Source organism: Lagopus muta, chromosome Z (genome assembly GCF_023343835.1).
Source record: "Lagopus muta isolate bLagMut1 chromosome Z, bLagMut1 primary, whole genome shotgun sequence".
In the NCBI taxonomy this organism is placed as follows: Eukaryota; Metazoa; Chordata; class Aves; order Galliformes; family Phasianidae; genus Lagopus; species Lagopus muta.
Window position 1 is genome coordinate 9,373,473 of NC_064472.1, and position 26,227 is coordinate 9,399,699.

The 26,227-nt window shown below is 51.5% G+C and overlaps 2 protein-coding genes across 4 annotated transcripts; both read right to left on the reverse strand.

The window, feature by feature from the left end:
- Positions 1–4,098: 4,098 nt before the first annotated feature.
- LOC125686748 (C-C motif chemokine 19-like) lies at positions 4,099–6,769 on the reverse strand. Of its 3 annotated transcripts, XM_048931166.1 has the most exons (5): positions 6,453–6,769; positions 6,283–6,375; positions 5,832–5,955; positions 5,423–5,519; positions 4,099–5,041 (listed from the first exon to the last, which is right to left on the reverse strand). In XM_048931166.1, coding segments are annotated over exons 2-5 (243 nt in total). In that variant the 5' UTR covers positions 6,284–6,375; positions 6,453–6,769; the 3' UTR covers positions 4,099–5,020. The 3 variants fall into 3 exon arrangements, with proteins under 3 accessions (XP_048787123.1, XP_048787122.1, XP_048787121.1); XM_048931165.1 differs by having other exon boundaries at positions 4,100–5,041; positions 5,832–6,375; positions 6,453–6,767; XM_048931164.1 differs by lacking the exon at positions 6,283–6,375 and having other exon boundaries at positions 4,100–5,041; positions 6,453–6,762.
- Positions 6,770–10,577: 3,808 nt separating this feature from the next.
- On the reverse strand, positions 10,578–12,777 carry LOC125687171 (C-C motif chemokine 21-like). The gene is made up of 4 exons (XM_048932040.1): positions 12,650–12,777; positions 11,866–11,986; positions 11,628–11,781; positions 10,578–11,431 (listed from the first exon to the last, which is right to left on the reverse strand). The coding sequence occupies exons 1-3, from the start codon at positions 12,714–12,716 to the stop codon at positions 11,643–11,645; spliced, it is 327 nt and encodes a 108-aa protein (XP_048787997.1). The 5' UTR covers positions 12,717–12,777; the 3' UTR covers positions 10,578–11,431; positions 11,628–11,642.
- Between the last annotated feature and the right edge of the window lie 13,450 nt (positions 12,778–26,227).

A 26,227-nucleotide genomic window follows, 5' to 3' on the forward strand; every position in this document is an offset into this window, starting at 1 on the left:
AAACATGAAGAAGAGGTGGGAAGTGACACAGAAAATGGAACTAAGCTCCTCATTAATGTCTACCACGTTGCTGGGAGAGATGGCTCCTGTGGAAGGTACTTTCCAGAGGGTTCTGGCAGCAGGACAGATCTACTATTTGCTTGTCCTCCTGGGCTTTCTCTTTCATCTCCAAGTTTTACTGCTACCATCCATAAAGAGAAGATGGGTGCATCGGTGGCAGAGAGGATGGCCTCCCCTCCCTTTCCAAAGGGTACTGTGGGAGTGGGTAAGGGTGCACCTGGCTGGTGGCTGAGCCTATTCTGCACATAAAACCATGGGGACAAAGGTCCCCATGTCAGGCAGCTGCTGGGCTTCCTTTGACTGCAGGAATCTGGACCAGGAAGAGCAGCCTGGTTAGTCCCCTACTCCAGGCCTGCTTAGAACCAAGGAATCAGACCATGATTTCTCCAGGGCACTAGGCAAGGATCAAAGTCATCATGTGCACAGGAGAAGAGGGCACATCCCAACATCCCAGCCTGGCCGCTTTTGGGGGCTGGCAGGGTTTTGCTGCTGTTCCTGTCCTCCAGTCGATGCTTTTCTTCTGCTTTCCCCTGCATCCACAAGCATGACCAGCTATGAAGATCAAGCTTTGTGGAATCAGTATTCAGGTACCAAAAAACTCCCACATCCCTTCTTCTATCATCAAAATTCTCCCAGTACCTTTCTAGCTTCTGGAAGTGCCTGTGAGGCACACTGGGGTGAGAACCCCAAATCCTGCCAGCAAAAAATGGATCTTTGCTCAAAATGGGTTTGCCCAGCATCATTGGAAACCCATCTCTCTCCTTCGGATGGGCTGAGATTTTTGTTGTTATTGTTCGGAAAGATCTGTCTGTATATTCAGGTACCAAAAGTCAGAACAAAACTCACAAGCAGATGGAGAAACAAAACTAAAAGCTCTGGGCTGGAGGTTGGTTCTCTCCCTCTTCCTAGCTGGGCTAGGAAGGCAGTGGGAAGCCCAGGGCCAGCATTTTGGTGAAGGTGAATGGGATTCATCCAGCCAGCCCCTATCCTGGGCAAGGAGAGCTGGATCCGCTCACAGATACAAATTTTAGTGTTTGCTGATGGTGTAGGCTGGATCATACCACCAGAACAGCCCAGCTGCAGGATAAGGTTTCAGATATAGAACCCATGGGAGGAGCAGTTCTGCTCAGAGCCCCACAGCTTGTCCAAAGTTGCTGTCATCTTCCCACAAGACAAAGCCTAGCAGAAAGTATCCAGATAAGCAGCACCGGAGATGACGCTCTGGGACTGAATGAAGAGCCAGAAGGAGCCTGGGTCGGAGAGATGCCAAATCTGGATCCTCTCCATCACCCACACAAATTGCTGATTAGGCAAGAGCTAACAGCACAATGAGAAGGAACCAGCAAGGCTTTTCTCCTCCTGGGTTCCCACTCAGCCCATCTGTCCACAAGTCTCATCTCCCCGAACAACCCAGACAAGTCTCTGAGCACCTTCAACTGGATCCAGTGCTGGTGCCAATGGAATTGTGCCCATGGAGTGCAGCCTCTTCCATGGCACCAAGTGGAGAATATAAGCACCATGGAGGAAGCTGGACCTTGCACTTGGACACTAAAGTCATAGCAGATCACACCTGACCTGTCTTGTGTCCACTTGGAAGGCATCTGTGGCAGCTTTTACAAGCCTGGAAGATGGATGCCACATCCCTGGAGGCATTCAAGGCCAGGCTGGATGTGGTTCTGGGCAGCCTGGTCTGGTGGTTGGCAACCCTGAACATAGCAGGGGAGTTGAAACTAGCTGATCACTGTGGTCCTTTTCAACCCAGGCCATTCTATGATTCTATGATTCTGTGAAAGAGAAGAGCTCTGATGATCCCAGCATTTAGACCTGGGGACGTAGAACAACGCAGAGCATGTTTGGTTTGCTTGTATAGGTACAGCCTTGCCTTTCTTTCCTGGCCTTGAGAACAGTAACCAGATGAAGGGCTGTTTTGTCAGCTCCCTTGGAAAGCTTTCTATTTATAATGACTTTTGAGTCCATTACATGAGAAATATTTTTGTCAGGAATTGATAAAGCTCCCTGAGTGATTCAGTTGACACTCCAGAATACTTCATATCAAAGTGGTCTGTGCAACAAAACCCTGGACCTACTGAGGGCATGTCTGCATCCCAGAGTGACAGGTCCCAATCTCCCACTCTGTGGATGCAGAGAGGCTAGGCAAAGAGCAGGAAAACACAACTGGAGAGAAAGAGATAAACAAGAGGACTTGGAGCACTTTTACTGAAATTGTTTCTTGGCTGCAACCCAGCATTTTGCTGCTTTCTCCAAGGACTATGACCTCTGAAAAGTCATTGACTTTTTTTTAACATATATCAGAAAAACTCGCTGTGCTGTTTTTTTGTTTTTTGTTGGTTTGTTTTTGTTTTTTTTTTCAAGTGTGGAGTCCTGCTGGCTTGGAAAGATTCTCAAAAGATAGACTGAGGAGCATGGAGAGCTCCAGGGTTCTCCCCATAGGACCATGCATGCTGCCCAGGGAAGCATCTCCTGTCCTTCCCTCAAGGTCCGCAAAGGTTGGGAACCAAGGCACAGTGCCCTAGATTCCTTGCCTCCAGCCAAGCATAGATTTGGTCTATCTCAAGTTGAGCCCACCAGCTGCAGCAGCTCAGCCCGGGCATGGATCCATGCTGAGCATCCTCCTCCTCCCTGCTGTGGCCCCTCGCATGTCATGGAGTGAGCAGCAGTGTGGCTCTGCCAAAGCAAGCACCAATTACACTCCCTTCCCACTCATATCGTTTGTCTTGGCTTTTCCTCCCGTACCAGCCTTCCTCCTTCTCCTCCTCAGGATTATATTGCTGGAGCTGTCACTGTGCTTAATGAGCAGGGACAAAGCAGGGGAAAGGGCTCTGGGAAAGTTACGGTGGGAGACAGCCAAGCCTGGGGCACTGCAAGTGCACATGGAGCAGAAGGACCCTGGTGGGGGGAGAACACTTGAGAAAGAAACTCTAACCACCAGCAAAGGCAGAAGCTGAACAGGAGGGTAAAAAGGCTTGGTGGCAACAGCCACCAGCTGCCTAGGCCTCCCCGCGCTGCTCCCATGGATGCATCCTGGGACAAGATTGTGGCCACATCCTTCCTGCCCTCAAAAAGTCTCCCAGGTGCTCCTAACCTGTGTTCAAATAACAGTAGTGCAAGAGCATAGTGCTTGGCTGCTAGCCTTGCCACACATAGCCCCTGCATGTATGTCCCAAGCTTTAGCAGAAAGGAGCAATTTTGTTCCAACATATGTTTTGGGTGAAAGGGCAACTCCCAAGGGGACCTGAGATCATTTTATGGCAGCAAACCTTATGGCAGACTGGCTTGGTTTTAGAGACTTGATTGTACACAGCTCTGGTGCACAGACCTGAGAGTAAAGCAACCCAGGACTCCTAGCTCATTGGTGATGAAGGGCAGAAGCTGTGCCTTACCCTGGATGCACCTAGGAGCAGAACACTGGGATTTTCACCAGGTTGCACTTCCCCAAAAGCTCTTTCTCTTGTGCAGTCCAGCTGCTCACTGGTACAGAGATGCAGGCCAGTCTGAGCATGCTGTGCCTCACTTTCCCTCTACCACAAGGGCAAAGCTCCCATTCCCAGCAGCTGTACTGGTGGTACTGAAGTGGCTTGTTCTGGGAGGTGCAACACTTCACAGAATCACAGAATCACCAGGGTTGGAAAAGACCTTCAAGATCACCCAGTCCAACCATCCACCCATCACCAACAGTTCCCACTAAACCATATCCCTCAACACAAAATCCAAACGTTCCTTGAACACCTCCAGGGTCACTGACTCCACCAGCTCCCTGGGCAGCCCATTCCAGTGCCTGACCTCTCTTTCAGAAAAGAAGTATTCCTAACGTCCAGCCCAAATCTCCCCTTCCATGCTCCCTCCCACCTTTCACCCTCTGAAATCATCCCTCACCCCTGAAAGCCATTTTATCACCCTACATTCCACACACTCCCATACTCTGCACTGTTCTTTGGGCTCAAACACAAGGCAAGCCAACAACCCATAGGCTTTTCTTTTTCTTTTTATTTAACAAAATCACAGCTTTTTTTTTTGCTTTTTTTTTTTTTTTTTTTTTAAGAAGAAAGGAAGGAAGGAAGCAGCTAAATGCTGTAATTATTGCACTGAAGAGAACTAGCAGCAAATACCTGAACACGCTGTGAATACTGCTCCTGCATCATTGCCAAGAGCAATCTTTGATGATGGTGGCAGGCTTAGGGACCGAGAAGGATGGCAATAACCCTGAGTGATACCCATCACCCCTCGCATCCTGCAGGCCAAGCCATGGCCAAGTGGACACTAGTTGTTCCACAGCACCCAGCAGTGCCAGGATGGGACATCTCCCCCAGTGCACCTTTGCCTGTTCCAGATGCCAGCCCTGACTCCACTCCACCTGTCAGGAAAGTGAACTGAGAGAAAGCTGCAAGGGAGTGAGGGCTCAAGAGAGAAACTGTACCACCTGTTCCCTGAGAACAACATGGAATCAGCACAGTGGCAATGGACATCCCCATCTCTCCCATTCATCCCTGTTCAGTCTTTACTGAGCAGCCCTTCCCAGGGATATAGAAGGGCTCAGGCTTGAGGCTGATGTTGGAAACCTAAGGGAACAGACCAGTGATGGAAATGAGACCGCAGGAAGGCTGAGATCCCAACAAACTCATCTGCAGATCAAATCAACTCCTCAGCCTCAGTAGTGGCAGGGGTGATGCTGAGAACCCTTGAGGCCAAGACTCCTGTCAAGCAGCCCATGGCTTGGGCAGATGCACATTTCTCAGTCACAACAGTGGCAGAAAGGAGAAGAAAGAACAGAAGTGCTGTGCCCAGCACTGCACACTGACACCAGTCCCAAGGAGGGCTGGTCCTGTGCACAACAGCAGGGCATACAAGCAGGGTAGGTTTCATGGCTTCACAAGCTTCAGATTCACAGCTGGGAGTCAGCACTGCTCTGGGTGCTGGGGCTGGGCACATGTTTCTGCATAGCTTAATTGCCTTGATTTGGGACCTAGGAAAGAGAAAAACCCAGCTGGGATGAGTGTGGATCTAAGGCAGGAGCCTTCCCAGTGCCCCTTCCCTGCAGCTGAAGTGGTTACCAGGACTATGGCCAGAGCCTGACCTTGACTGTCTCCAGAGACTGGCATCCACCACCTCTCTGGGCAAGAAGAGAGCTTGCAAAGCACCCACAAACCTCATCCCAAACCTTCCCCACGGAGGTGCACATTGCCAGACGCCAGAAGCAGGGTTCTCTGCTTTGTTGCCAGTGCAATTTGCTGTGGCATCCATCAGTCCCGCTAGGACTGGGATAAGCTGTTTGGGGGCAGATCCAACCCATGCCCACGCTGTTCCCATTCCCCAGTGCATGCCTGAAGCGTGGCCCAGCTCCCACCTTCCCAGCAGATCTAGCGTCCAGCTTCTCTCGGAGGTGCAGCACCCACGGAGCTTGGGGTGGGGCACAGAGCCGCTTTCCCCTCGCGGTGATGAACCTGCCAGGTCCACAGGGGAAAAGAAAGAGATGTTCTGAAGATGTTCCTCCACAGCTTGAGTTCTCACCCACTGCCTCCATCACCGTCCTCCTCCACGTCTCCTTTATGATGACTTTCCTCCACATTTTCCCCAGATTTTCACCTCTCAGCAGGTTTGTCCTGCTCTGTCTGAGCCTCTGCATGTCCTTTCCTTCTCTTTGGCATCCTTCCCTGTTCCCCTAACCCATCTCACCCCTCCTTCACCCTGCTTCGCCTCCCTCCCTGCCTCCTGCTTGCTCCATCCCTCACCCATCATGGAACTAGGGCTCTTACACGGTGGCAGGGATGTCGCAGCCATCCTGCACCAGCTGCATCCGGTAGTCCTGCACTATCCGCCGGGGGATGGGCTTCTCGCTGGTTCGCAGGCAGCAGTCGAGGACGTTGTTGCCAGCGTACACTGGAGGAGGAAGGAACAGCATACGTGTTATTGAGGTCGCTCCTGGGCTCCGTGGACAGTGGGGCCGTGGAGTGGGGCAGGAAGACGACCGCTTGGTGGGGGCAACCCTGCATGCCTAGAGCCCTCCCCTGTCCCCAGACCAGTGCTCCAAGTGCCAGGGGTGTTCCCCTGTTGTGCTAGGGACTGCTTAGGCAAAGGAGAAAGGAAGCACGGGGGTGAAAGGAAGCACGGAGATCAAGTGTGCACAGGCTGGGCTAGGGCACAGGGGGGCAGGAATGCTCCGCCACTGTTCCCAGCACAGTTTTCTGTGTAGGATCCTTTGCGGACTTTGGGCAGTGCAGAGTCTCTCTGGGACGGGTTACCAGCAGAGCATTCAAGAGGGCTGCTGCAAAGCCCCAGCAGTGAATTCCTGTATTACTTCTGCAAATACAAAAGCAAACAAGAAATTGGCTCCTAGCCCTTCTGCAAGAAAAGCACCCGTAAAGCTTCCTTCTTACCATTCAGGATACATCTCTGCACCAGGAGACTAAGGCAAAGAAGATGCAGCCGCTGCATTGTGTCACTGAGTCAGGCAGAGGAGGGGCTGCAGACGGTGGTGCTCTGGGCAGGAGAGGTGAGCTCTGCACAGCTTGCTGCGATCTGTTGCTGTGTTCTCCACTGCCTATTTATCTGTCCCAGCCCGTGGCTTTCACTTTCTTTTGGTGAAGACGGGTGGGAAATCACAGCAAGCAGCATGTTGATCTTTGTGCAGTTCCCGAACATCCCGTCAGCTTTCCTTGCAGCCAGCTGCTCAGCCTCCCCACAGCCAAGTGCCCTCCCAGGGCATGTGGGCTTCGGTCAAGATCCTCACCCCTGGCCCCTGGGAAAACACTTATGGGATCTCATCCCATGCATTTCCCACTCCCTCCTCCAGGACCTCTCTGGGACATCCCCACTGGATGGGGCTCATCCCCCAGAGATGAGTGTGTACTGAAGCTGCTTGGCTGCCTTTAAAGCTTCCAAGTTGTTTGCAGGAGCCTGGCTGCCCCTCCACCTCCATGCCCTCCCCATTCCCAGCACACCAGACACATTCAGAACTGCCTGAGCTTGGAGTGTCTGTGCAGCGCTGGTGGATGGAGTCTGGCTGAGCGTACATGCCAAAAGACAGTGTGGTTTCCAGGTGTTCCTGGAGCAAATGGGCTCATGGCCAAAGACAGCTGCATATCTTTCTGCAAGTGTATACTCTCAGCACATGGGCAGAAATCCCCTATGGAGGCTTGGCTGCCAGCACTCACTGCTCGTGCAGGCATCACCAAGAGCAAAGAGCACACTCCTGCTGCAAACCTTCAGAGCAGAGAAGAGACAGAGGCTGTCCCTCCTTGAGGTCACCGTCAGGACAGTGCCACCAACACCACCACCCTCAGCCAGCCTGCTCCAGCCCTGGTGCGTGGTATGGGGCATGCAGCCTGTGGAAGGGACAGTGGAAGGGATCTCACCCCTGCCCCACAGGCATTTGGAGAGGTGTAGAGCCAGGGTCCTCTTGGAGGGAACTGGAGATAGGGAGAGAAGCACCAGCTGCACTCAGGGAAATGGCCATTAATATCAGGAAAAATATTGAAATCTCCACCCCTGCACCCTCTCCATTGCTTCAGCTTCAGCCTTTCCTTGCACCTCGGTGGAGATTGCAACACAGGGACAAAGGTCTCCTTGGGGACAGGAGATCCCTCTGCTCCTCTCAGCAGTAGGAGATAGCGAGCTGCTCCTTCCGTAGTCCGGGATAGGAAGAGGAAGCTCCAGCCATGCCACCTGCCAAAGTGCCTCATTTCTGTGTGGCTGGCTGCTGGTGCCACCTTGTGCACGGCACTGTGCTTTCCATCAGGAGAGTCTTTCCTCCAGCTGTGCCCGTGCCCAGCATGTCAGTACTGCCGGAGGGGACAGGAGGAAGCTGGCAGGCAGAAGGAGCAGTGCAAACAGGATGTGCAAGCATAGCTGCAGTCAGACCCTCCCACCTTCAGCACTCTCCAAGCTTATTAACTGCAAAGAAATCTTGGTGGGTGGAAGAGGAATTTAGGCAGCAGAGGATTAACATCATTCATCAGTCCCATGTGGATGCAGTCTGGTGCTGGGACCTGATATCCACTCATTCTCCCTTGATGCTGGCAGAGATCCTGTGGCGAGGAGGATGGTGCAGGATCAGCAGGGAGTGCTGGAGGTCCCCTCCTTTGGGATCTCTCCTCCTGGCACTTCTGGGGGCCCTGTCCTCATGGCAAAGGACAGGCCATGAGCAAAAGGTGTGGTGGTGCATCCTGGGGGCTGCGGGGAGAATAACTCCTGCAACACCTCCAGCAGCCCTCAGCCCCTGAGAGATACTGAGGCTCTGCTTTCCTGCATGTGACATGGAGCTTTCCCAGTGCCGAGTGGGTGAAAGCATGGCTGCTGGAGTCACTTCTGCTCCCCAGGAGGACCATGAGAGACTGAGGAAAGGGGCTTTCCACGTTGGGAAAAGGGGATGCGATGGGTTTCCCCCTCTGTTGGGGTCAGTGAGATTTCTAAGAAGAATGTGGTTAGCCACAAAGCACATCCAAGCGACCATCCCCCCCCACTCTGGTGTGATTTGCGCTCACTCCTGAGGAAGAATTTCTTAATGAAAGCGGGAACAACGCATGAGGGAGAGAGGGGGCTCCCATAGGAAATCCAACCTACTGTTATACATCCCTTGGCTCTGTTCAGGAGGCACCAGTCATGCTGCTGTCCTCCCTGAGACCCCCTCTTACCAGGGTGCTGTGCAGTGTTCTGCTCCCCACCTCCAAGCCAAGGAGCTAGAAAGGGCAAAAGGGGAATTCCAGCAAGCTCAGACACAGCCAGCCCCCGTGGCAGGATCTGGCCTGGCTGCATTCACCTCATTGAGAAATGCGAGACTGCATCACAGCTGTTTTGATTTCCATGCCTCTACTACAAGCTTCTGACATGGGAGGCTTCCACGTCTTCCACAGCATCTCAGTCCCACTGCAGCGTGGCACCCAGGATCTCCTTGGGATCTCCTCCAGCTGAGAGAATGTAGTCAATGGAGTCAATTGTTGGTCAAAATGGAATTAAGGAAAAAACAGTGAGCACTTGACTTTGGCCAGAAAAGAGCAAAGAAGGTCTTGAGGTCTTGGCTAACAGGAAGGCAGTTCTGTGCCAGTTCCTAAGTGGCTGACACTGGGGAGAGTGGGAGCCCCGTTGCCCACCATCCACTTCTCCATCTCCATGCTGAAGCAGGAGGACAGAGCCCAGGGGGACGATGTGGTTGGAAATGCTGGCTCTCCATGAGCATATCTCTCACTTAATAACCCACAGTTCCTCCCCTAGTTCCACCACTGAGGGAAACAAGGTGCAGAGGAAACCACTCTCCTGCAGGGCACATGTCTACACACCACAGTTTTGGAGATCACCGCCCTTCTAGCACCCATGTAGCCCCATAAGCACCAATACCAAAACCCGTAAGCACAGAGCTGCAGTGTGCATGTTCCTATGTGTTGTCAGCAGTACAGCATGGAGGGACCAACCCTGTGCATGTGTCCCCAGGTGAGCATCACTGGAGCTCAGCCCAGCATACTGTGCTGCCAGGAGCCTCATCTGTACCGGGTAATTGCTGAGCAGATCATTTGGCTCACACTCAGGACTTTCCTTCTTTTGGCTGCATGTTGTGGTTTCTCTCTTGCTTGGCTACTTTCTGCTTGTCACCTAATCCTGTCTGCTCCAGGGTGGCCCAGCTCCTGGAAATTCCCCCAGCCCAGCGCAGTTCCTCCAGCCTGTTGCTCAGAGAGTATAATTGGAGTGTTCTCTGGTGCTATTGCACCTGCCATGCATGACAGCAGTTTTTTTGTCTGCTCCCACCTGAGGTTTCTGCTACGTTCTTTTCACCTTGTTTTCCTCTGTAACAGTGTTTTGCAGTGAGGATGGCTTGCAGACTCACGTCAGCCCCGGCCAGATGCCTGTGCATGCACTCCCGTATGACCAGAGCAGGTCACAGCCCCATTAATAACTCCTCTAACAACCCAGAGAGCACAGGAGCACGGCTCTGAGACGAAGTCATGGCTGTGGGGATGATGTGCGGTGCAGCCCTTTCACCCTAACCTGTCTTCCCCACCCTTCCCACTCTCCCCAAAGACGGTCATGAGAGCCAGAAGGACTGTGTTTGTGTTTGAAAGATATGTTTTATTGCCTTGCATCCTGCCTGGAGCCCGGACAGCCGCACTGTGGCACAAGGCCGGCTCAGTGCCCAGGGTCGGTATCGGGTTCTTCACAGTTTCTTTATAGTCTTAAAAGAATACACCTCAACGCTCACCAGATAAAGCAATCAGCCATATAAATGCACTCAATAGAAGCACTCAGCTACAAGTGTTCGCCAGCCAGCACACTTCCTATGCTGAAATTTTTAAGCCCCACAAATCCTATTACTGTAATCATACAGCTTAATAGACCCTTACTGACTGAAGTCCACGTCTGAAGGCCAAAAGCAAACAGCACTGTGGCTTTTACAGAGCCTTTCCATTGTTCCTCAGCACAGTGGGGAGACTGCAGTCAGGGGATCTATCCACCCACCTGCTTGCAGCCTCACCTTTCAGTGTGCTCAGGGTTTGATAGAGCTGCTCACTATTGTATTTGCAATGAATTCTGCAGATTCTTCTATTGCTGCACCTGCATAGCCTTCTGTGCACTATTTCCACCATGCACACATTTCGTTTTGGAGAAGAAAGCCTAAGAGAGTTTCTTTTATCGCTCCTGAAAGCAAAGCACTTTGCTTAATAATGACCCAATCTCTGAATACAGCAAAAACGAGTGAGGACAAAGCGGTAAAATCGCACTAAAATGAGAAGTTTGCTCTGACCTCATTGCAATTTTATATCTAAAAAAAAAAAAGGATTGAAAAAAATCAAAGGATATTTGGAAAAAACCTATCTTCCTACTGTGATACTGCAACAACTTGAAGCCAAAGGTAAGATCCAGCCCAACAGTATAGCAGAACCTGCAGTCCCCATGCTGCTCTCAGCCACCGTGGGTGTTGTGAGATGCAGCACCCTGGCTCTGGGCACTGCTTGGAAGCTGGAAAAGAGCAAGCGGGCTAGAGGGGAATGAACTGCAGCCATCATTTATTTGGTATAAAAATAAGAGCCATCTTCCAGAAAAGCCAGTCTGCAGCATAAATGGTGCTCTGTGAAGCAGCAAGCAGAGCCCTCCAGGTGCAACTGTGTAAAGCAGAGTCTTTAATATAAATACAAATGTATAATATCCCCAAATGAAGCTGCCATCCCACCAGGTGCCTTGCAGGAACCCCCCCACCATGGTGAAGGTGCTCGCTGCTGGGGCTCAAGCTCCCTGCTGGGGAGAGGGGGTGCCGACAGAGGGGAGGAGGACATGGGGCAGAGCACAGTCCCCTCTTGCCCCACGCTGGAAGGTGAGTGTGCTGCAGGTGTCCATTGCTGGTCGGTGGTCAGTGGGGAAAGTGCTTGTCCTAGGGAAGAGGGCAAGGAGAGAGTGAGTGTCTCAGCACACCCCAACCTGAGGCTGTGGGGCAGTGTCCCCAAGCATTTCTGCCACCAGCTTCATCCCCAGGCTGCTGAGGGGGTGGGTTTGGGATGTGGGGCAGCATCACTGCCATCCCTTCTCCAGCTTGTGGTCCCCTCCCTCCCAGTCTGCCCCTCACCTACCTCTCCAGGCCTGGCTTAGACCTGCTTCTTCTTCTGCCTCTTGGATTTGCGCTGGGAAGGGTTTTTTCTTCTGTTGTCCAGGCTCTTGATCAGCTTCTGGACAGTGGGGTCGGTAGGAGAGGAGCAGATTTTCATATTCTTCTTGGTGGTGAACCTGGGAGTATGGGCAGATGGGTTTGCTGCTGAATAAGAAGGAGCAGACAGGGAGGGAGGGCTCAGACCACAGTGGAGTACTTACACAACAGCACGCAGCACGCATCCTGATTCAGGGCCCTGGATGCTGTAGGTCTTCACCAGCTTGATGGGGATGGTCTTCTGGCTGGTCTTCAGGCAGCAGTCTGAGGCCGGATTGTCCACACCTGGGGGACAGAGGGGGCATGTGAGATTTTGGTCCCCCATTTAGCCAAGGCACCTTCGCACCCCAGGGGAGCACAATGTGAGTCATTGTTCCTGGGAGTGATGCTGTGATTTTTTCACGCTGATGGGCAGGTCAGCTCCAACACACTGCTCCGTGAAAGAACAGGGGGAGAGAACAGGATGAAAAAAGGCTCATGGGCTAAGAACGGCATGGCCATTTACCTACTACAGTCATGGGCAAAACATCTCAACGTAAGAGAGATTCATACAATTTATCGTCTATTCCTAAGAAATTAGAGCTGGGAAAACTAAATGCAAACTAAAAACACCTTCCTTCCATCCAACTGCTTCTATCTCTTCCCCTGAGCAATGCAGGGGAATGATGTTGGGGCACCAAAATAAGCATGGGAACCCTGCTCCCCAGTGCCCCACTGCAGCGATATGTGACACACAGTGCCACCCCTGCACTGCTGTTCCTGGGGGGGGAAGCAGGAATGGGCTCTTTTTCCTGCTTTGCCCCCAAGCTTGGGGTGCTGCCACCCCACCCAGACACCCAAACACCCACCTGCACCACACCACCACCCTTTGCTCTCAGGGCCACCACACTCTATGCAGTGCCCTAACCCTAATCCTGACTCCTGCCCCACATTCCCTACAGCCCTCACCTTCAGCCTGGTGGAGCAGGAGAGAAGCAGCCAGCAGGAGCAGAGGCAGCAGGACGCGCAGGGCCATGGTGGGTGCTGAGCCTCGCGATGCTGAGCTGCAGGACACACACTGCTGTCCTGAGCTTCGGCTGCTCCAATTTATCTGCAGTCGCTTTGCTTTCGTTTTCAGTCCCCCTGGCAGTCAGCCCACTAGAGGCTGTGATGGAGGAGATGGAGGGTGGAAGTTTCCCGTAAGCAGTGAGCCCCCCTTTACGGACCAGTTCTATCTTGTTCCTGGCTGCCCAGCACAGCACAGGGTGCCACGCGGGGGGCACACCGGAGACACAGCCTCCGGCACGTCCAGGTAATTTCTGGGCTCCTGTTTCCTACCCCCTCCCACAACCTGCCGCTGCCTGCTCCCAGCTGCTACTGCTTGCCTGCTGCCTCCCCAGGCAGTGACCCTGGCAGGTGGCCAAGTCATCAGGGAAACCAAGGAGGGAATCTTCTGATTCCCCAGCCTGTGCTTTGCTTCCAAGACAAGACATTCTCCTGACGTAGGAGGAGCTGAACGTCCACATCCGAGCTCTCTCAGCTCTTCTCCGAAGCTACTTTGGGAGCCCCCCAAAACTCTTGAGTACATCTCTACTATTGGGATGTGCAGGGTCCATGGTGCAAATGGGGCTGGGGGAGATAGTACAGCTTGCTCCCCCTCTGCATACGTGAAGATCCAGAGTGTCTGCACCCTCTCTGTGTCACCTTATTGTGGGGACCTGGGGCTGAGCAGGGAACTCAACCAGATGAGGGAAACGGCTGGTGAGATTCTTGAAGATCTTGAAGCCCAAGGCACTGTCCCTCAGGTAGGAGACAGTGAGCTCTTCAGCAGGACATGCTGGGCACAGATCTGGCAAGAAGTGATTCTGAGGGAGCTCAACTGCAGTGGCAAAACCCAAAGAGAGGGCTCGGTCACCATGCCACAGGCTGGAAGAGACGGAGGATCAAGATTTCACGACTAAGGATGAAGATTTCACAACAGTCTGGGCAACCTGTTCCAACACTCAAAATGTTCTCATGTTGAAAACATTTTCCCTCTGTTTAATTGGAATTTCCCTGGGTGCATCCTGTACTGCTTCTTCTCACCCAGACCCAGGGTCCCTCTGAGAAGAGATGGGTCCCTTCAGCCCCCTGGGCAGCCACCACCAGCAAGGAGCTCCTTTATCACCCTCCCCCTATCACAGACCCTCCTGACCCAGCCTGGCCTCCATCCTTTCTGCTGACCATGTTGATCGTGTCCCCAGAGCCCTCATAGGTTCTCCAGTTGTAAGGAGGAGTCTGAGTTCTTCCCTCAGTCCTGCTGCCTGAGCCCCAGTGTGCTGCTAGTGAAGCCCCAGAAGTTTAAAGCAGTTCCTGATAAAGATCCTCATTATCAATCATCGATGGCAATGAGTAACCCAGGGGGAGAACAAAGTCCCAGCAGAGAGCAAAGCACTGATAAGATGCCTGAGCTCTCTACACAGAAGGGGCAATGGTCCATGGGCAGCAGCAGATTGCCTGTGGGTGCATCTCCCCAGAGTGCCTGGCAGTGTAGATCCCCACATGCCATCAGATGTCGCTCCAACCCCAAAGTATCAGTGGCATCTATGAGCACCAGGGGGAATGCCCTGGCGTTGCACATCTGGGATAGTCAGAGTGCCTCTGTCCCACCACAGTTTCATGTGCTGGAGAGCCAAGATCACTCTTCCTTCTTTCCCCCTCCCCGCCATCCATCCTGATTAGGCTTGTCTTGGTGCCCATATGATGTCAAGGTGAGTGATGTGAAGGGAGGAGAGAGATGCCACTGCTTGCCCCTACAATAAGTGAATTACCCCAGGAGAGCTTCGAGAAACTGCACAAAGCCCTACTGGATTCCTTGCCTGGTCCCAGGTCTGGCTGCTCCTGGAAAGTCCCTTGCTTTCTTGTTTTCAAGACACTGTAGTAGCATCCTCTGGCCAGCCCCAAACATGGCCTGAGCTGCTGAGCAAGGTCAGGGCATGTGCTTCCTTTGCAGGCATCACTTCTAGCAATTTTCTGGTCACTGAATTTGTATTATAAAGAAAACAGCTGAGTGGACCCTCACTCCATTACTCCCAGGATAGTTGTTTTGGAGGTGCACAAGCTCAGGGCAGGGGTACCCAGCAGCATGCTCTTGCTCTGGGCACAGGCTAGGCAATGTGCAGAGCCACACGTAACCTGGGCAGGGGATCTGTGCCCACTTCCACTCCTGCCTCCCTTTCCAAAATCCTCCTTCACCTTATGTGCTCTCCTCTATCTTCTATCCCTCACATCCAGGAGAAAGCAAGGCATTTCTGGCAGGGAGATAGGGATGAGCATCCCTGTCTGCAGGGAGTCATGAGGCAGATCTAAATTTTGGGAGATAGAAGAAAGGTTTTTTAGGGGTCTCCAACACCAGCAGACTCCAGGAGCAGCACTGCTCTGCTCTGGACAGGCACAGTTTCTTGCATTGTACCCCCATTAACAAATTGCTCACCAATTTGGGTTCCTGCAGCCACCAGAGCTCAGGAACAGCAGTAGAGATAGCTACAGGGAGAAGAATACAACCAGACAGGGTGCCTTTCTGCAGTGCTGGAAAATACCCTTTGATGCTGCAGTGCCACAGGTTTGGGCAACTCAAGCCATTTATCCCAGACTGCAGGAAGAGGAGAGATTGCAGTGACCCACAGGACCTACAGGCAAAAACAGTCAGGGACCACAGCCACCTTGCTTGCAAGACTTTTCCAAGTCTGAAATCATCCCGGCAGCTTGCAGGCAACTTGCTCAGATCTTCATCTCAAATGCCCTGTATGCACCCCTCACCCCAGTGCCAGAGCCTGGGGTTTGCTTATGAATTGCTTCCCCAGCTTGCTGCATTGCAGTTTGGCATCTCATTCCCACACGTCAGGAGAGGCCATAGAGCTCCTCTGCTACCCCAGCTCTGCTCCAAGCACCCTGTGCACGACAGGACAGTGGGGTCTGCTCCTCAGCTCACTCAGGACCAGCCACAGAGGCTTCTCAGCTGCATGCATGGACTAAGGGCATCCAGGAGACCCAAGCTGGGGGGTGGGAATTTCCAAATCCTTTTGGATGCTGCATCCAAATTAAAGTCTCTGCTAACAGGAATAGGGTCGTTCAGCTTCACTCAACCCGCTGACCAGCAAATTCCTTCCCGCAGAGCCCCCGATTCCCAGGAGAAAGCCACTGAGGCACCTCGCTGAGCCCAGCCTGGAAAGCCCCTATCACTGGGAAGGGGAGAGGGCCGCCTGCCAGCCCGCACCGTATAGAAACGTGCTTCATGGCATCCTTAGGAAGCGGGAAAAGAATTGCTGGAAGCCAGCGGCACACGCGGCAGCTGCCTCCCTATCCTCGGCGTGCAGCAGGGCTGATGGGAAGAGCGGAGTGAGCACAGCGTGCTGGGAAGCACAACCCGGGACTCTCCTGCCCATAAACGGGTGCTGAACTGCAGGGCTTTGGTGTCTTTGGGCAGAGAGAGTGTTGTGCCCCGTGTACCCCAGTCCCTCTGATCCCAAAGAAAGGCATTTTCCCAGCTGAGAGTCATGCTAGGAGTTAACCCCTTACTCACCCATATGGCCATGGAGGTGTTAAACAGCTCTGGGAGCAGATTAAAAAAATGCACAGAAAAAACGTGCAGAAAAATGTGCATGGAGTGAAATGGTACTGATAGTGGTGAGAGGAACCTGTGTGAGTGATCAGCGTGGCAAGATCTTCTCCATCCTCTGTGTGGTGTGCAGCGCTGCCCGTAGCACTACCCCCCTGATCCAAAAGCAAGGGGCTGGGCTGGCTCTGGCTTTCGTTACCCCTTCCAATCAGAAAAAAATGCTCTCACCCTCTTGGCCACGCACAGCCCAGTACATGGCATCTTCTGGGCTCAGGCTGGTGTGAGCTTGTACATTTGTCACTGTGGCACCAGCACACTCAGCTTGTGCTGGAAGGGGTGATGCTGGTCCCTCTGTGGCACAGTGGAGACATCCTTGGAGTGGCAAGGTTTGTGTTAGGGATGGGACACAGTGAGATGCTCCTGCTCTTGGTGAGAAAGAAGTGAGTGCTGCATGGAAGAGTGGGGCAATTTGTGTTTTCATAGCCCTCCAAAATGAGTGACCCTCTCACTTGGTCCTCAGCCCTGTCACCAAGCATTGGTTCAGCTCCTCTCCCATCAAGCACCATGGCAAGGCTTGATTCAGAATCCCTGCAGTTTCCCTCCCTGCAGTGTAAATAAAAGGTAGTGGGAATTGCTGGTACTAGTCCAGCTGTTGTGGAAAACGGAGAGGTAACAAGTCGTAAATCCCACAGGCAATGGACCAGGCATGTGAGAGCCGAGCCAGGCAGTCAGAAAGGTTTGGGTTGGGCTGTGAGCAAGGACACACAGAAGCACCGTCCCAGTGCAGCCTGCATAGCTTGAATTCAGAGAGACTTAGGGAAACTGCTGGGAAAAGAGACAGCTGAGTGTTGTCAGAAAGGAAGCGACTCCTTCTCCATTTCATGGCTCTGTGCTGAGGGATGTGGGATGTTGAGTTTGAAAGCAGGCAGAGCCGTGCTGCTGACACCTAGCATCTGCCAAGCAGCCCTGTGCTGCCCCTGGCATGAATTTAGCCCCAAAAGGCTTGGCCAGGGAGAATGTATCCAACTGCATATAGCAGACAGGATCTGGCAAATGCAGCAAGCTTGGCAGGAGGGGGGAGGGAAGAAATTAAAGGCTGCCGAAGGGAAATGAAGCAAAAAACCAAGAAGGCTATGGAGGGTTAGTAGAAGATGTTAGAGCATCAAGTAAGCTGGGAACTGGATGTGCTTCAGCTCTGCTCACAGCTCAGCATCAAACAGGGAAGCAGCAACCCAACAGTAGAAAAAGCAAATGGAAAAAGCCAAAAGACAGGATTGAAGTCCATGGAATGAAGAGATGTCAAGCTTTGCATTGGGCATGGGCTGGTGGAATGGTAGCTTCGTGTACCATGAGTGCCTTTAGACAGACAGAGCCAGTACCAGCCTCTGAATGGTGCCTGAACTCTTCCCAGAAATTGCATGGAGAGAAAACAGCTGTTGGATAGAGAGGAAATGTTTGGGGCTGCTCAGAGAGCCCTGCTCCACAGTGCACAGGTCTCTTCCGCCCAGATACAATTAAGCAATAGGAAGAAGTTATGAGTTCAAATTCTAAACATGACTAGTCATTAGGACTAATACAAGCAGAGCAGTGAAGCCATCAAAAACCAACAGCAGCTGGATCAATAATGAGACAGTGCTTTAAGGCACAAGCAGTGACTTGAGAGTCATTTTGGCAGCCAGGAGCAACATCAAGGGTACTCTGCACCAATCACGTGATGAAGATCAACTTCCTTGCAGACATGTACAGAGGTGAAATTAACTCAGATACACCAAAGATCTGGGAAGATGGGACTGGCCATATGGCTTGGCCTCCGAATTGGTTTCCAAAGGAGGCAAAGGGGAGGAGTGTGGGGTAAACACTGTGTGGAGCTGGGACTCTGCTTGAGATGCTCCATCCAGCCGGCGAGCATCCAAGCCCCTCGGTTCAGCGGGTGGCTGCAGACGGTGTCCAATAGGCCAGGAGCAGTGGGGGGATGGAGAACCCCTTTGGGGCTGGGGATCTGGCACGATGGCTACAGTGAGGGAGCAGCAGGGAAGAGCTACAGAGCCAGGTGCCAAGAGACCTCCTGGGAGCATCTTCCTGCCAAAGCCCCCCAGGACCTTGCAGTGGTAGCACCCGTCTTAGCTCTAGGAGAATCGTCCAGCTGCTTTGCACTTGGAACAGCCGGAGTGCTGCTGAGACTGAAAGGCCATAGCTAGGGAGCTTTATTTTGATAAACACGAAGGACAGAAGAAATGGGTATGTTTGTCCTGTCTGATCTCAGGCCAGGAACTATCACTGACTGAGCTCAGAGATGTGATCAATCAGGCCAGCCACTCTTGTGTAAGCATAATACAGACAGTCCTCCAGTCTACCAGAATGCTCAATTTCAACAGTTTCAGCAGCCAAAAAAAAAAATAACCTGTGCTTACAAAACTCAAGGCTGGCACTACTGCCAAGGAATCACACTCTGAGCTTTGGAAGTGATGTACGTCCATGCACAGGCACATCAGCAGACTGCTGCTGACACAGTCCATTCTGGTGTCAGCCTTTCAGAAGGAAAAAGGATAAGGTATTGAGAAAAGGATGAAGAAGGACCCATAAAAAGATTTTTAAAGAGACAATACGATGTAACCAAGACAGAATCTCCCTTTATGGCACTGGGAAGATATAATAGGTGTCTATAGTGCAGCAGATTGGTATGCAGCCTTTACAGGCACCCAAATACTTTGTGTTCCACCGAATTTCTCCTACAGCGGCACTTGTCAGACACAAATTCTGGCTCAAAGCTGCAGAGCTTGAAAAGAAACGAAAGACCTGCAAGTAATTCTCCATCACTGTGGTTGGCCATGGCCAACAGTTTATTCCACACAATGATTGCAGTGTTGACCTCTCCCATGTTTACAGCACCCAGTTTCCACAAATAATACCCTAGAAAACAAGAAACACCCTCAGAGCTCCTCTAACCCAACAAGTTGGTCAGTCTTGTCTCCATCCACGTGACGTGTCTCCAAAGCTTTGGCAGGCGGATGCTGCCGGGAGGTCTCTCGGTGCCTGGCCCTGTAACTCTTCCCTGCTGCTCCCTCACTGTAAACAGCCGTGCTGCCTGATCCCCAGCCCCAAAGGGAATTTCCAGCCCCACACTGCTTCCAGACCATTGAACACTGCCTGCAGCCACCCGCTGAGCCGAAGGACTCACTGGCCGGCTGGGGTGCATCAAGCAGAGCCCCAGCTCCAAATCTTGTTTTTCCCTGTGCTCTGGCAGTTATCTCTTTCCATCTCCCTCTCATTAGAGAATGGTTCATTGTAGCCTTTCTCCTTTGCAGAGAGCAATGGAGACCTTAAGATGATTCTAGCACAACCAGGGTCATTGTGGAACACAGACACTGCTAGAGTTGGCATCCCCATGCACTCAGAGCAGATCTGCCTCCGGAGTCTATGCTGCAGAGTGGTTCTGCACATACCCAGGGAGCCTTGCAGTCCAGCTCTGGAGGTCCAGCTCCTGCTTGTAGTATACTGTGGTCCAAAGGTTCCATTCCTGCCTCTTCCAGAGGGTTCTATCCCAAACTCTTGGCAGCAGAGCAGACTCTGATTGTTGCAGATGTCTGGAGGACATCTGGGGCAGCTCTGGGGCAGCCCAGATTAGATTCAGACCAGATCGTGCCCCACATATCCCAACAGTAATTGACTGCGTTTGCAATTAGGAGGGGGATTTTGCACCCCCAGGAAGACCACAAGGGCCATGGCCCTAATTCCCATCTGCGCAGGGCTCTGCTCCAGTCCCAAAGGTCTCTCTGAGAGTTGCCAGCATTGCAAAACAACAGTCTCATTGTACCATTTTAGTGTTGAAATTTCCAACGATGCTCCTGCTCTCTTTGTCTTTGCTGTGTGCTCCTTTTCCTGGGAGCCACAGGAAACCAGGACCACCAAACTGTCATGTAAGCAGCCTCAACCTGGGAGAAACTCAACCTTCCAATCATCAGATTTGACTTAGTTGCCTGGATAGCTCTTTTGGAACCAGATGAAGTTCACAGTTCCTCTTCTGTCACGGAGAATTAAAAGAGTAAGTACAATTTCTGCTGCCGAGCCTGAGCTCTGCATCCAGCCAGGATCACACACAGCCACTTTGGCTATAGCGCTGCAAAGATAAGGAGAACTCTAAACATCCAAACAGCCCTTGGAGGTCAAGTTGCTCTCCATTCCCACTTGATGTTATCTGCCTTGCAAACTCCTTAGTCAAATAGAGATTTCGGGAAAAAACACTGTCTTATTGAAAAATACTTTATTATGTTCTCCAGCATGGGGATGTGCTATTTACTAAGTGGTCCACCAGACACGTGCACCGTCCTTCTTGTTCATCCCTGTACCCTTGTCAAATATTATAACATTTTTTACTAAATCTTTTGGAAATCCCCGCTGTCCTGAGACTTGGCTGCTTCTTGGGCTCAGCACACTTTGCTGGAAGAGGCACTTTATATACACTAAGTTAATGACATGGGACATCAGAAGATCTTTCCTTGGGGTGAGTGACACTCATCGGAGATTGCAGACCCAAATCTCCCTTCAAGGACTTCCCCAGAGCTATGTGCAGTGTCCATTCACCCCCCACTGCCACAGGCTTCCCTGTGTGCTCAGGAGGAGCAGTGACCCCTGGTTGCCCTGCAGCAAAGGTTTACAGACTGAATTAATCTGTGTGGTTGTCACTCTTCCTAAACCCATTGGGAGCTCCCAGGTTCAATGGGAGATGCATCCCCAAGCACGGTGATAAGGGCAAGTCCCAGGCATGAACCATTCCTTGTGCAAGAGAGGTCCCAGTGAGCTGGCCCCAGGCTGCCTGGGAAGAGCAGGGTGCAGAAAGCTGTAGGTGGGGATATGCAGCTGGAGCTACACCAAGTTCCTGGCACACAGAGTGGATCAGTTGCATCCCTCGTGGGTCTCCATGCAAACACCCGATGCGTCCTCATCCTCACAGCCATCTTGCTGTTATCTGTGGTTTGCAAAGGGCTACATCTGGGAAGACCAGTGGTTTCTCCAGCCTTGAACTCAGTGTTAGAAGAGGCCTGGTGGAACAAGAACCAAGAGAAAATATGGCACCCACACCTTCCTTCGTCCTCACCGCATAGCTCTCCTGCCTGGCCCTGGTTGCTGGAATATGCACACCACAAGCTTCCACTCAAACCCACTCCCTTCTTCTGCTCAGAGGATGTCCACATAAAAAGCTGTCCTTCCAGTCTCTCAGTACTGAACTCACTATAATGCAACTTCTGGGAAGCATTGGATTTCAAATGTGTTTGTCCCACTTCCCAGGCTTCCCAGCTGCCCAGCTGCTGTGTTCCATTTAAGCTAATCACAAAGATTAAGGCAAAGACCCAGCCTGGAAGGTTTGCAAACAGCTCCAGACTACTTCTGCAAACAGCTTTTACAGACAGCAGTCCTGCACAACAGCACAAGGACTAACAAATCTATGGCATCCATGCAGGGAATTCCCGGGAAAGCTCAGTTCTAGCACATCCCAGCCATTTCCAGTCACTGGCTTAGTGACACTGCAAAACTCAGGACCACTGGACACAGGACCCTCGAGGGGGAAGTTCGTAGGGGCAGCAAGGGTGACAAAAGGTCCATGATGCATCCCAGCACAGAGGCTGGATCCCATTGTCCCTTGTCCCCACAGAAGGCTTGCAGAGTCAGGCTGCGTGGCCAGCCCAAGGAGAAGCAAGCTCAAAATCATTCCCACTAGACCCTCATGTCCTCAGCTGCAAGCAATAGTTGTTGACCAGAACTGTGCACAAGCAGACTGACTCCAGATTTCACAGTCTTCAATCTCGCACAGCCAGGAGACTCCAGGCCAACATGACAGATAAGCCACAACACATCCGTAAAGCCGTGCGCTGAGGTTTCCACAGCCACCCACTAAGCAAGCCCTGTCAAAGTAAACAGGTCATCCTCCCTCTTGAGGGATCTCTTTGAACCCCCAGCCCATCTGCAGCCCCATGTTTGTTCCCATATTAAGGAAGCAGCTTGCAGCTGGTTGCAATAGGACAGAAGGGGGCCCTGGTTGACTGCAGCGTGTGATGGACAGTTGACAAACGTGACCCTTCCCAGAAATTCAGCATCAAGTCCCCACTTAATGGGTGGCTGTGAGGAGGAGCTGAGAGAGAAGACAGATGCTCCTCTATGAGGGGATTGTGGCTGAAATGTGATCTTCTCCCCAAGCATGGTGGGAAGGCTTCTGATAGTATGGCTGCTACTGGGGCAAGGAAGACATTTTCCAGGATGGTTTGCCTGCAAGAGGATGGCAGGAGGCTGCAACTGCCCTGATGCTCATGAGACTTGGGAACACAGGGTGGCTCCTGCCAGATGTGTCAACACTGGGGAATGAGCAGAGAACACAGCCCATGTATTGTGCAGCAAAAAGACCTGACCAAACTTGCTTCAGCTCCAGGCACACTGCACGCAACGATCTGTCCTCTCCTTCCCTTCCCTGCCACAAGCCCCCTCACCCACCCCACTATCAGCATAGCACAAGCAGGGGGATTTACCAGCAGGCTTATACGGCTGCAGACATTTGGCATTACTGCAGCTGTGCCAGCACCTTCCCTGCCAGCACATGGTTTTGAAGGCTGAGTGCAGCGCTCATACTGCAGCAAAGCACAAAGCTCAGCTAAGCACAGCTGGCTTTTGGCAGGACATAGAGTGAGCAAGGTCAGCAACAGCCCTGAAAGCAGCGGTTTGAAAGGCCTGGGTGCAAGCCTGCTGGCTGTCCAATCTGAGCACCTTGGCTACAGTAAATCCCATCCATCCCTTTCCCAGCACAGTGTGGCCTCCCAACCACGACAACCTCAGGCTTGCGTTGATAATGCAAACAGGACATGCTGACCCCAAAACCCAAAGTCAGTTAAACCAGGGACACTGATGAGACCTGCAGAGGAGAGATGTTGAGACAAATTCTTTAATTACTTTCAATGAGGAGCACAAGTGAGGAGAAATATAGGAAAAGTACTTTCAATTTTCTTCTGCTGGTGCTTGGGAAAATAAACAAATTATTGAAATGCAGGTGTCATTAAAGCAGGGACTTTTCAGCCAGAAGAATTGCCAGAGGATCACTGGGAACCCTATACAGATCAGGAGAGCCAAGGGACCTGTAGCACCCACAATGTCCTCATATTCAAACATGACGAGAGGATGAATGTTCCTGCTTAGGAGGGCAAAAGCATCCTAGAAAATCTCAGAAACATGATGAGACAGAGAAACTTTTGGGGTGAATAACTGCCCACGGATGAGGTGCAAGAGAAGATAAAAGGAGCAAAGGGAGAGCATACACTTGATTTCTCAACTTTGTGATGTAGTGGCAGTGGTTGTTGAGCAGAGGGAAACTGCAGTGACCATACAGATTGTTCCTTTCCTTTCTGGTTTTCCAGAGATGCAGCTGCCAGTCTCTTGGCACCTCCACCACAAAACTAATGTCCTTGTTTTGTTTCAGAAAAATTCCCTCACACTGGCACCTCCTGATTTATTATCACAGAAGCCCTCGAGTGGCTATGTCCTCCTGGAGTAAAACTCTGGCTGCAGTGACAACTGACAGAATGTCACTGTGTGCACTGAAAAATTGCATACACGCTCTTTCACGTGCTTCCAAGCCAGACCAGCCAGAGCTGAGCAAAATGCACGGGGGTGAGAAGGACCAGGAACTGCTCCTGAGGGCTGTGGAATGAGGCAGTATTGGCTGCAGATGAGGGGGTTTCTCCATAAGGTGGCTGAGGTGCTTGGTGGCCTTCCCATGCATGCTTTGTCAGCACATCCAGACTTGGCAGCAGCACCTTCCTCACAGCCTTTCCCATGGCTCATGTCTGTGCCAGCCCAAAGCATTTACAGATGTTTTTCCCAACAGCTCTGTTAATTTCCTGTTTCCTTTGGAACTGGCAGAAGAAAATGGGATTAGACCAAATCTATGCTGAAATGCTGAGATTTATCTGAGTGTTTCTGACATCCTAGGCTGTGCGTCCCTCTTATCTTTACCAGTCCCAGAGCCCTGTGCTCTGGTAGGCCCTTGCTACAATTAGCTTTCCCCCTGACTCAGACCAAGTACTGGGGGCAGAGCAGGCACCCCAGCAGTCATTTTCTCCAGCTTTTCCTCATTCATCTTTCAGGGTCCTTTGTGTTGAAACCATTTACAGCTACTGACTTCTCTTGTTTCTTATTCTTTGCCCAGGGAGGTGGTGGAGTCACTGTCTCTGGCAGTGTTCATGAGGTGTCTGGATGAGGAGCTACAAGATATGGTTTAGTAGCTTGTGGTAGTAATGGTAATGGGTGAACGGTTGGACTAAATGATCTTGTAGGTCCTTTCCAACTTTGTGATTCTGCGATTCTATGATTTCCACTCCTTTAATAGATTCACAAACCCATTCAGGCTGGAGAGGACCTCAGGAGGTCTCTAGTCCAACCTTCACAAAGCAGTGGCAGTGATGGCATCAAACCAGGCTGCTCAGCATTTTGCACACCTGGGTCTTGAAAACATCCAAGGTCAGAAATCCCACAACATCTCTGGACCCCTCTCCCAGTGGGAGACACGGGAAAACCCTCAAAGTTAACCTGTTCCTCCTGCTGTGCATCTCCATTAAAAGCCTGACTCCATCTTCTTAATAATCTCCTCACAGCTGTTAGGGGATCCTCTTACGTCCTCCAGAACTATCCCTTTTCAAAGCTGAACAAGCCCGACTCCTCCAGTCTCTCCTCACATGGCATTAATTCCAGCCCCAATGTCTCAGCGGTCCCTGCAGAACTCTCTCCTGATTACTCAGGAGAGTACCAAGGAGCTTAAATCTGGATGCAGTGTCCAGCTCTGGTGTAATGACTGTTGGAAAGGGGATAATAATCAGCGTCTCCCCCACCCCATCTAGAACACAAAAGGAAAGAGCTGAGCCCCTCTGCCTTTTCACAACCCAAATGTATTCCCAAAGCTATTGCTTAGACTGGCTTGAAATGAGGATTCACCATCTCCTCTGTTTCCTAAGAATCTCTGGGTGATAACCAGATCAGTACCAACTCCTTGTTTCTGCACTGACCCAAAACTCCAATGTGTGCAGCAGAATTTTTGCAGATGTGGAAAAGAAACGATTACCAAGCTCTTTTGATGTTTGCAGGAATGGAGAAGGTGCAGAATGCATTTTCTTCAGATTCACTCACAGAGCCTACAGCCAGAGGGAGCCATCAGATCAGCTTCTAATACCTCCTGCAGAACTGCAGGCTGGAGTCCTGTTGAGGGCTGTGCAGCTGTCTCTTCTGCATAATTTTATAACTCTTTCTATGCCTCTTGGAGCCAATAGACTTCATCTCTTTGTGTGCCTGACGTGCATGAAGAAAGCTTTGCTCCCAAGGGGATGCAGATGCCTGAGCAGGGAACCTGGCAGAGCTTTGTCTGAGAACAGCCAAGAAATTCCAGGTGTATAGCAAATAACTATCACTGTTGCTAAAAAACATCAGCCTGTTCTTTAAGGACTAGGCTGCTTCTTTTGAAGTATTTGTCCTCAGTGTACATCATTCCCACCTGTGAATGATAAACTGGATTTTAGCATTTTACAGCCTCAGTTGCATTTTCCTGAACAGTGGACACAGATACTGCCTTCCTTGTAGTATCTTTGCTCAACAGAAAACAGCCAACAGCTCAACAGCATTTGCACTTTTTCCTGGAAAGAGACTTATGTCAGAAGCATGGTTATATATAGAATTCATAGAATTGCTCAGGTTGGAGAAGATCTTGACCTAATCATGCAATCCAAATAACCAACCACTAAACCCATCCAAGTGGTTTTTCAACACATCCAGGGATGGTGACTCAACCACCTCCCTGGGGAGCCCATTCCAGTGCTTAACAACCCTTTCTGTAAAGAACTTTTTCCAGATATCCAACCCAAACCTCCCCTGGCACAACTTGAGTCCATTTCCCCTCATCCTGTCACCTGTCACCAGTGAGA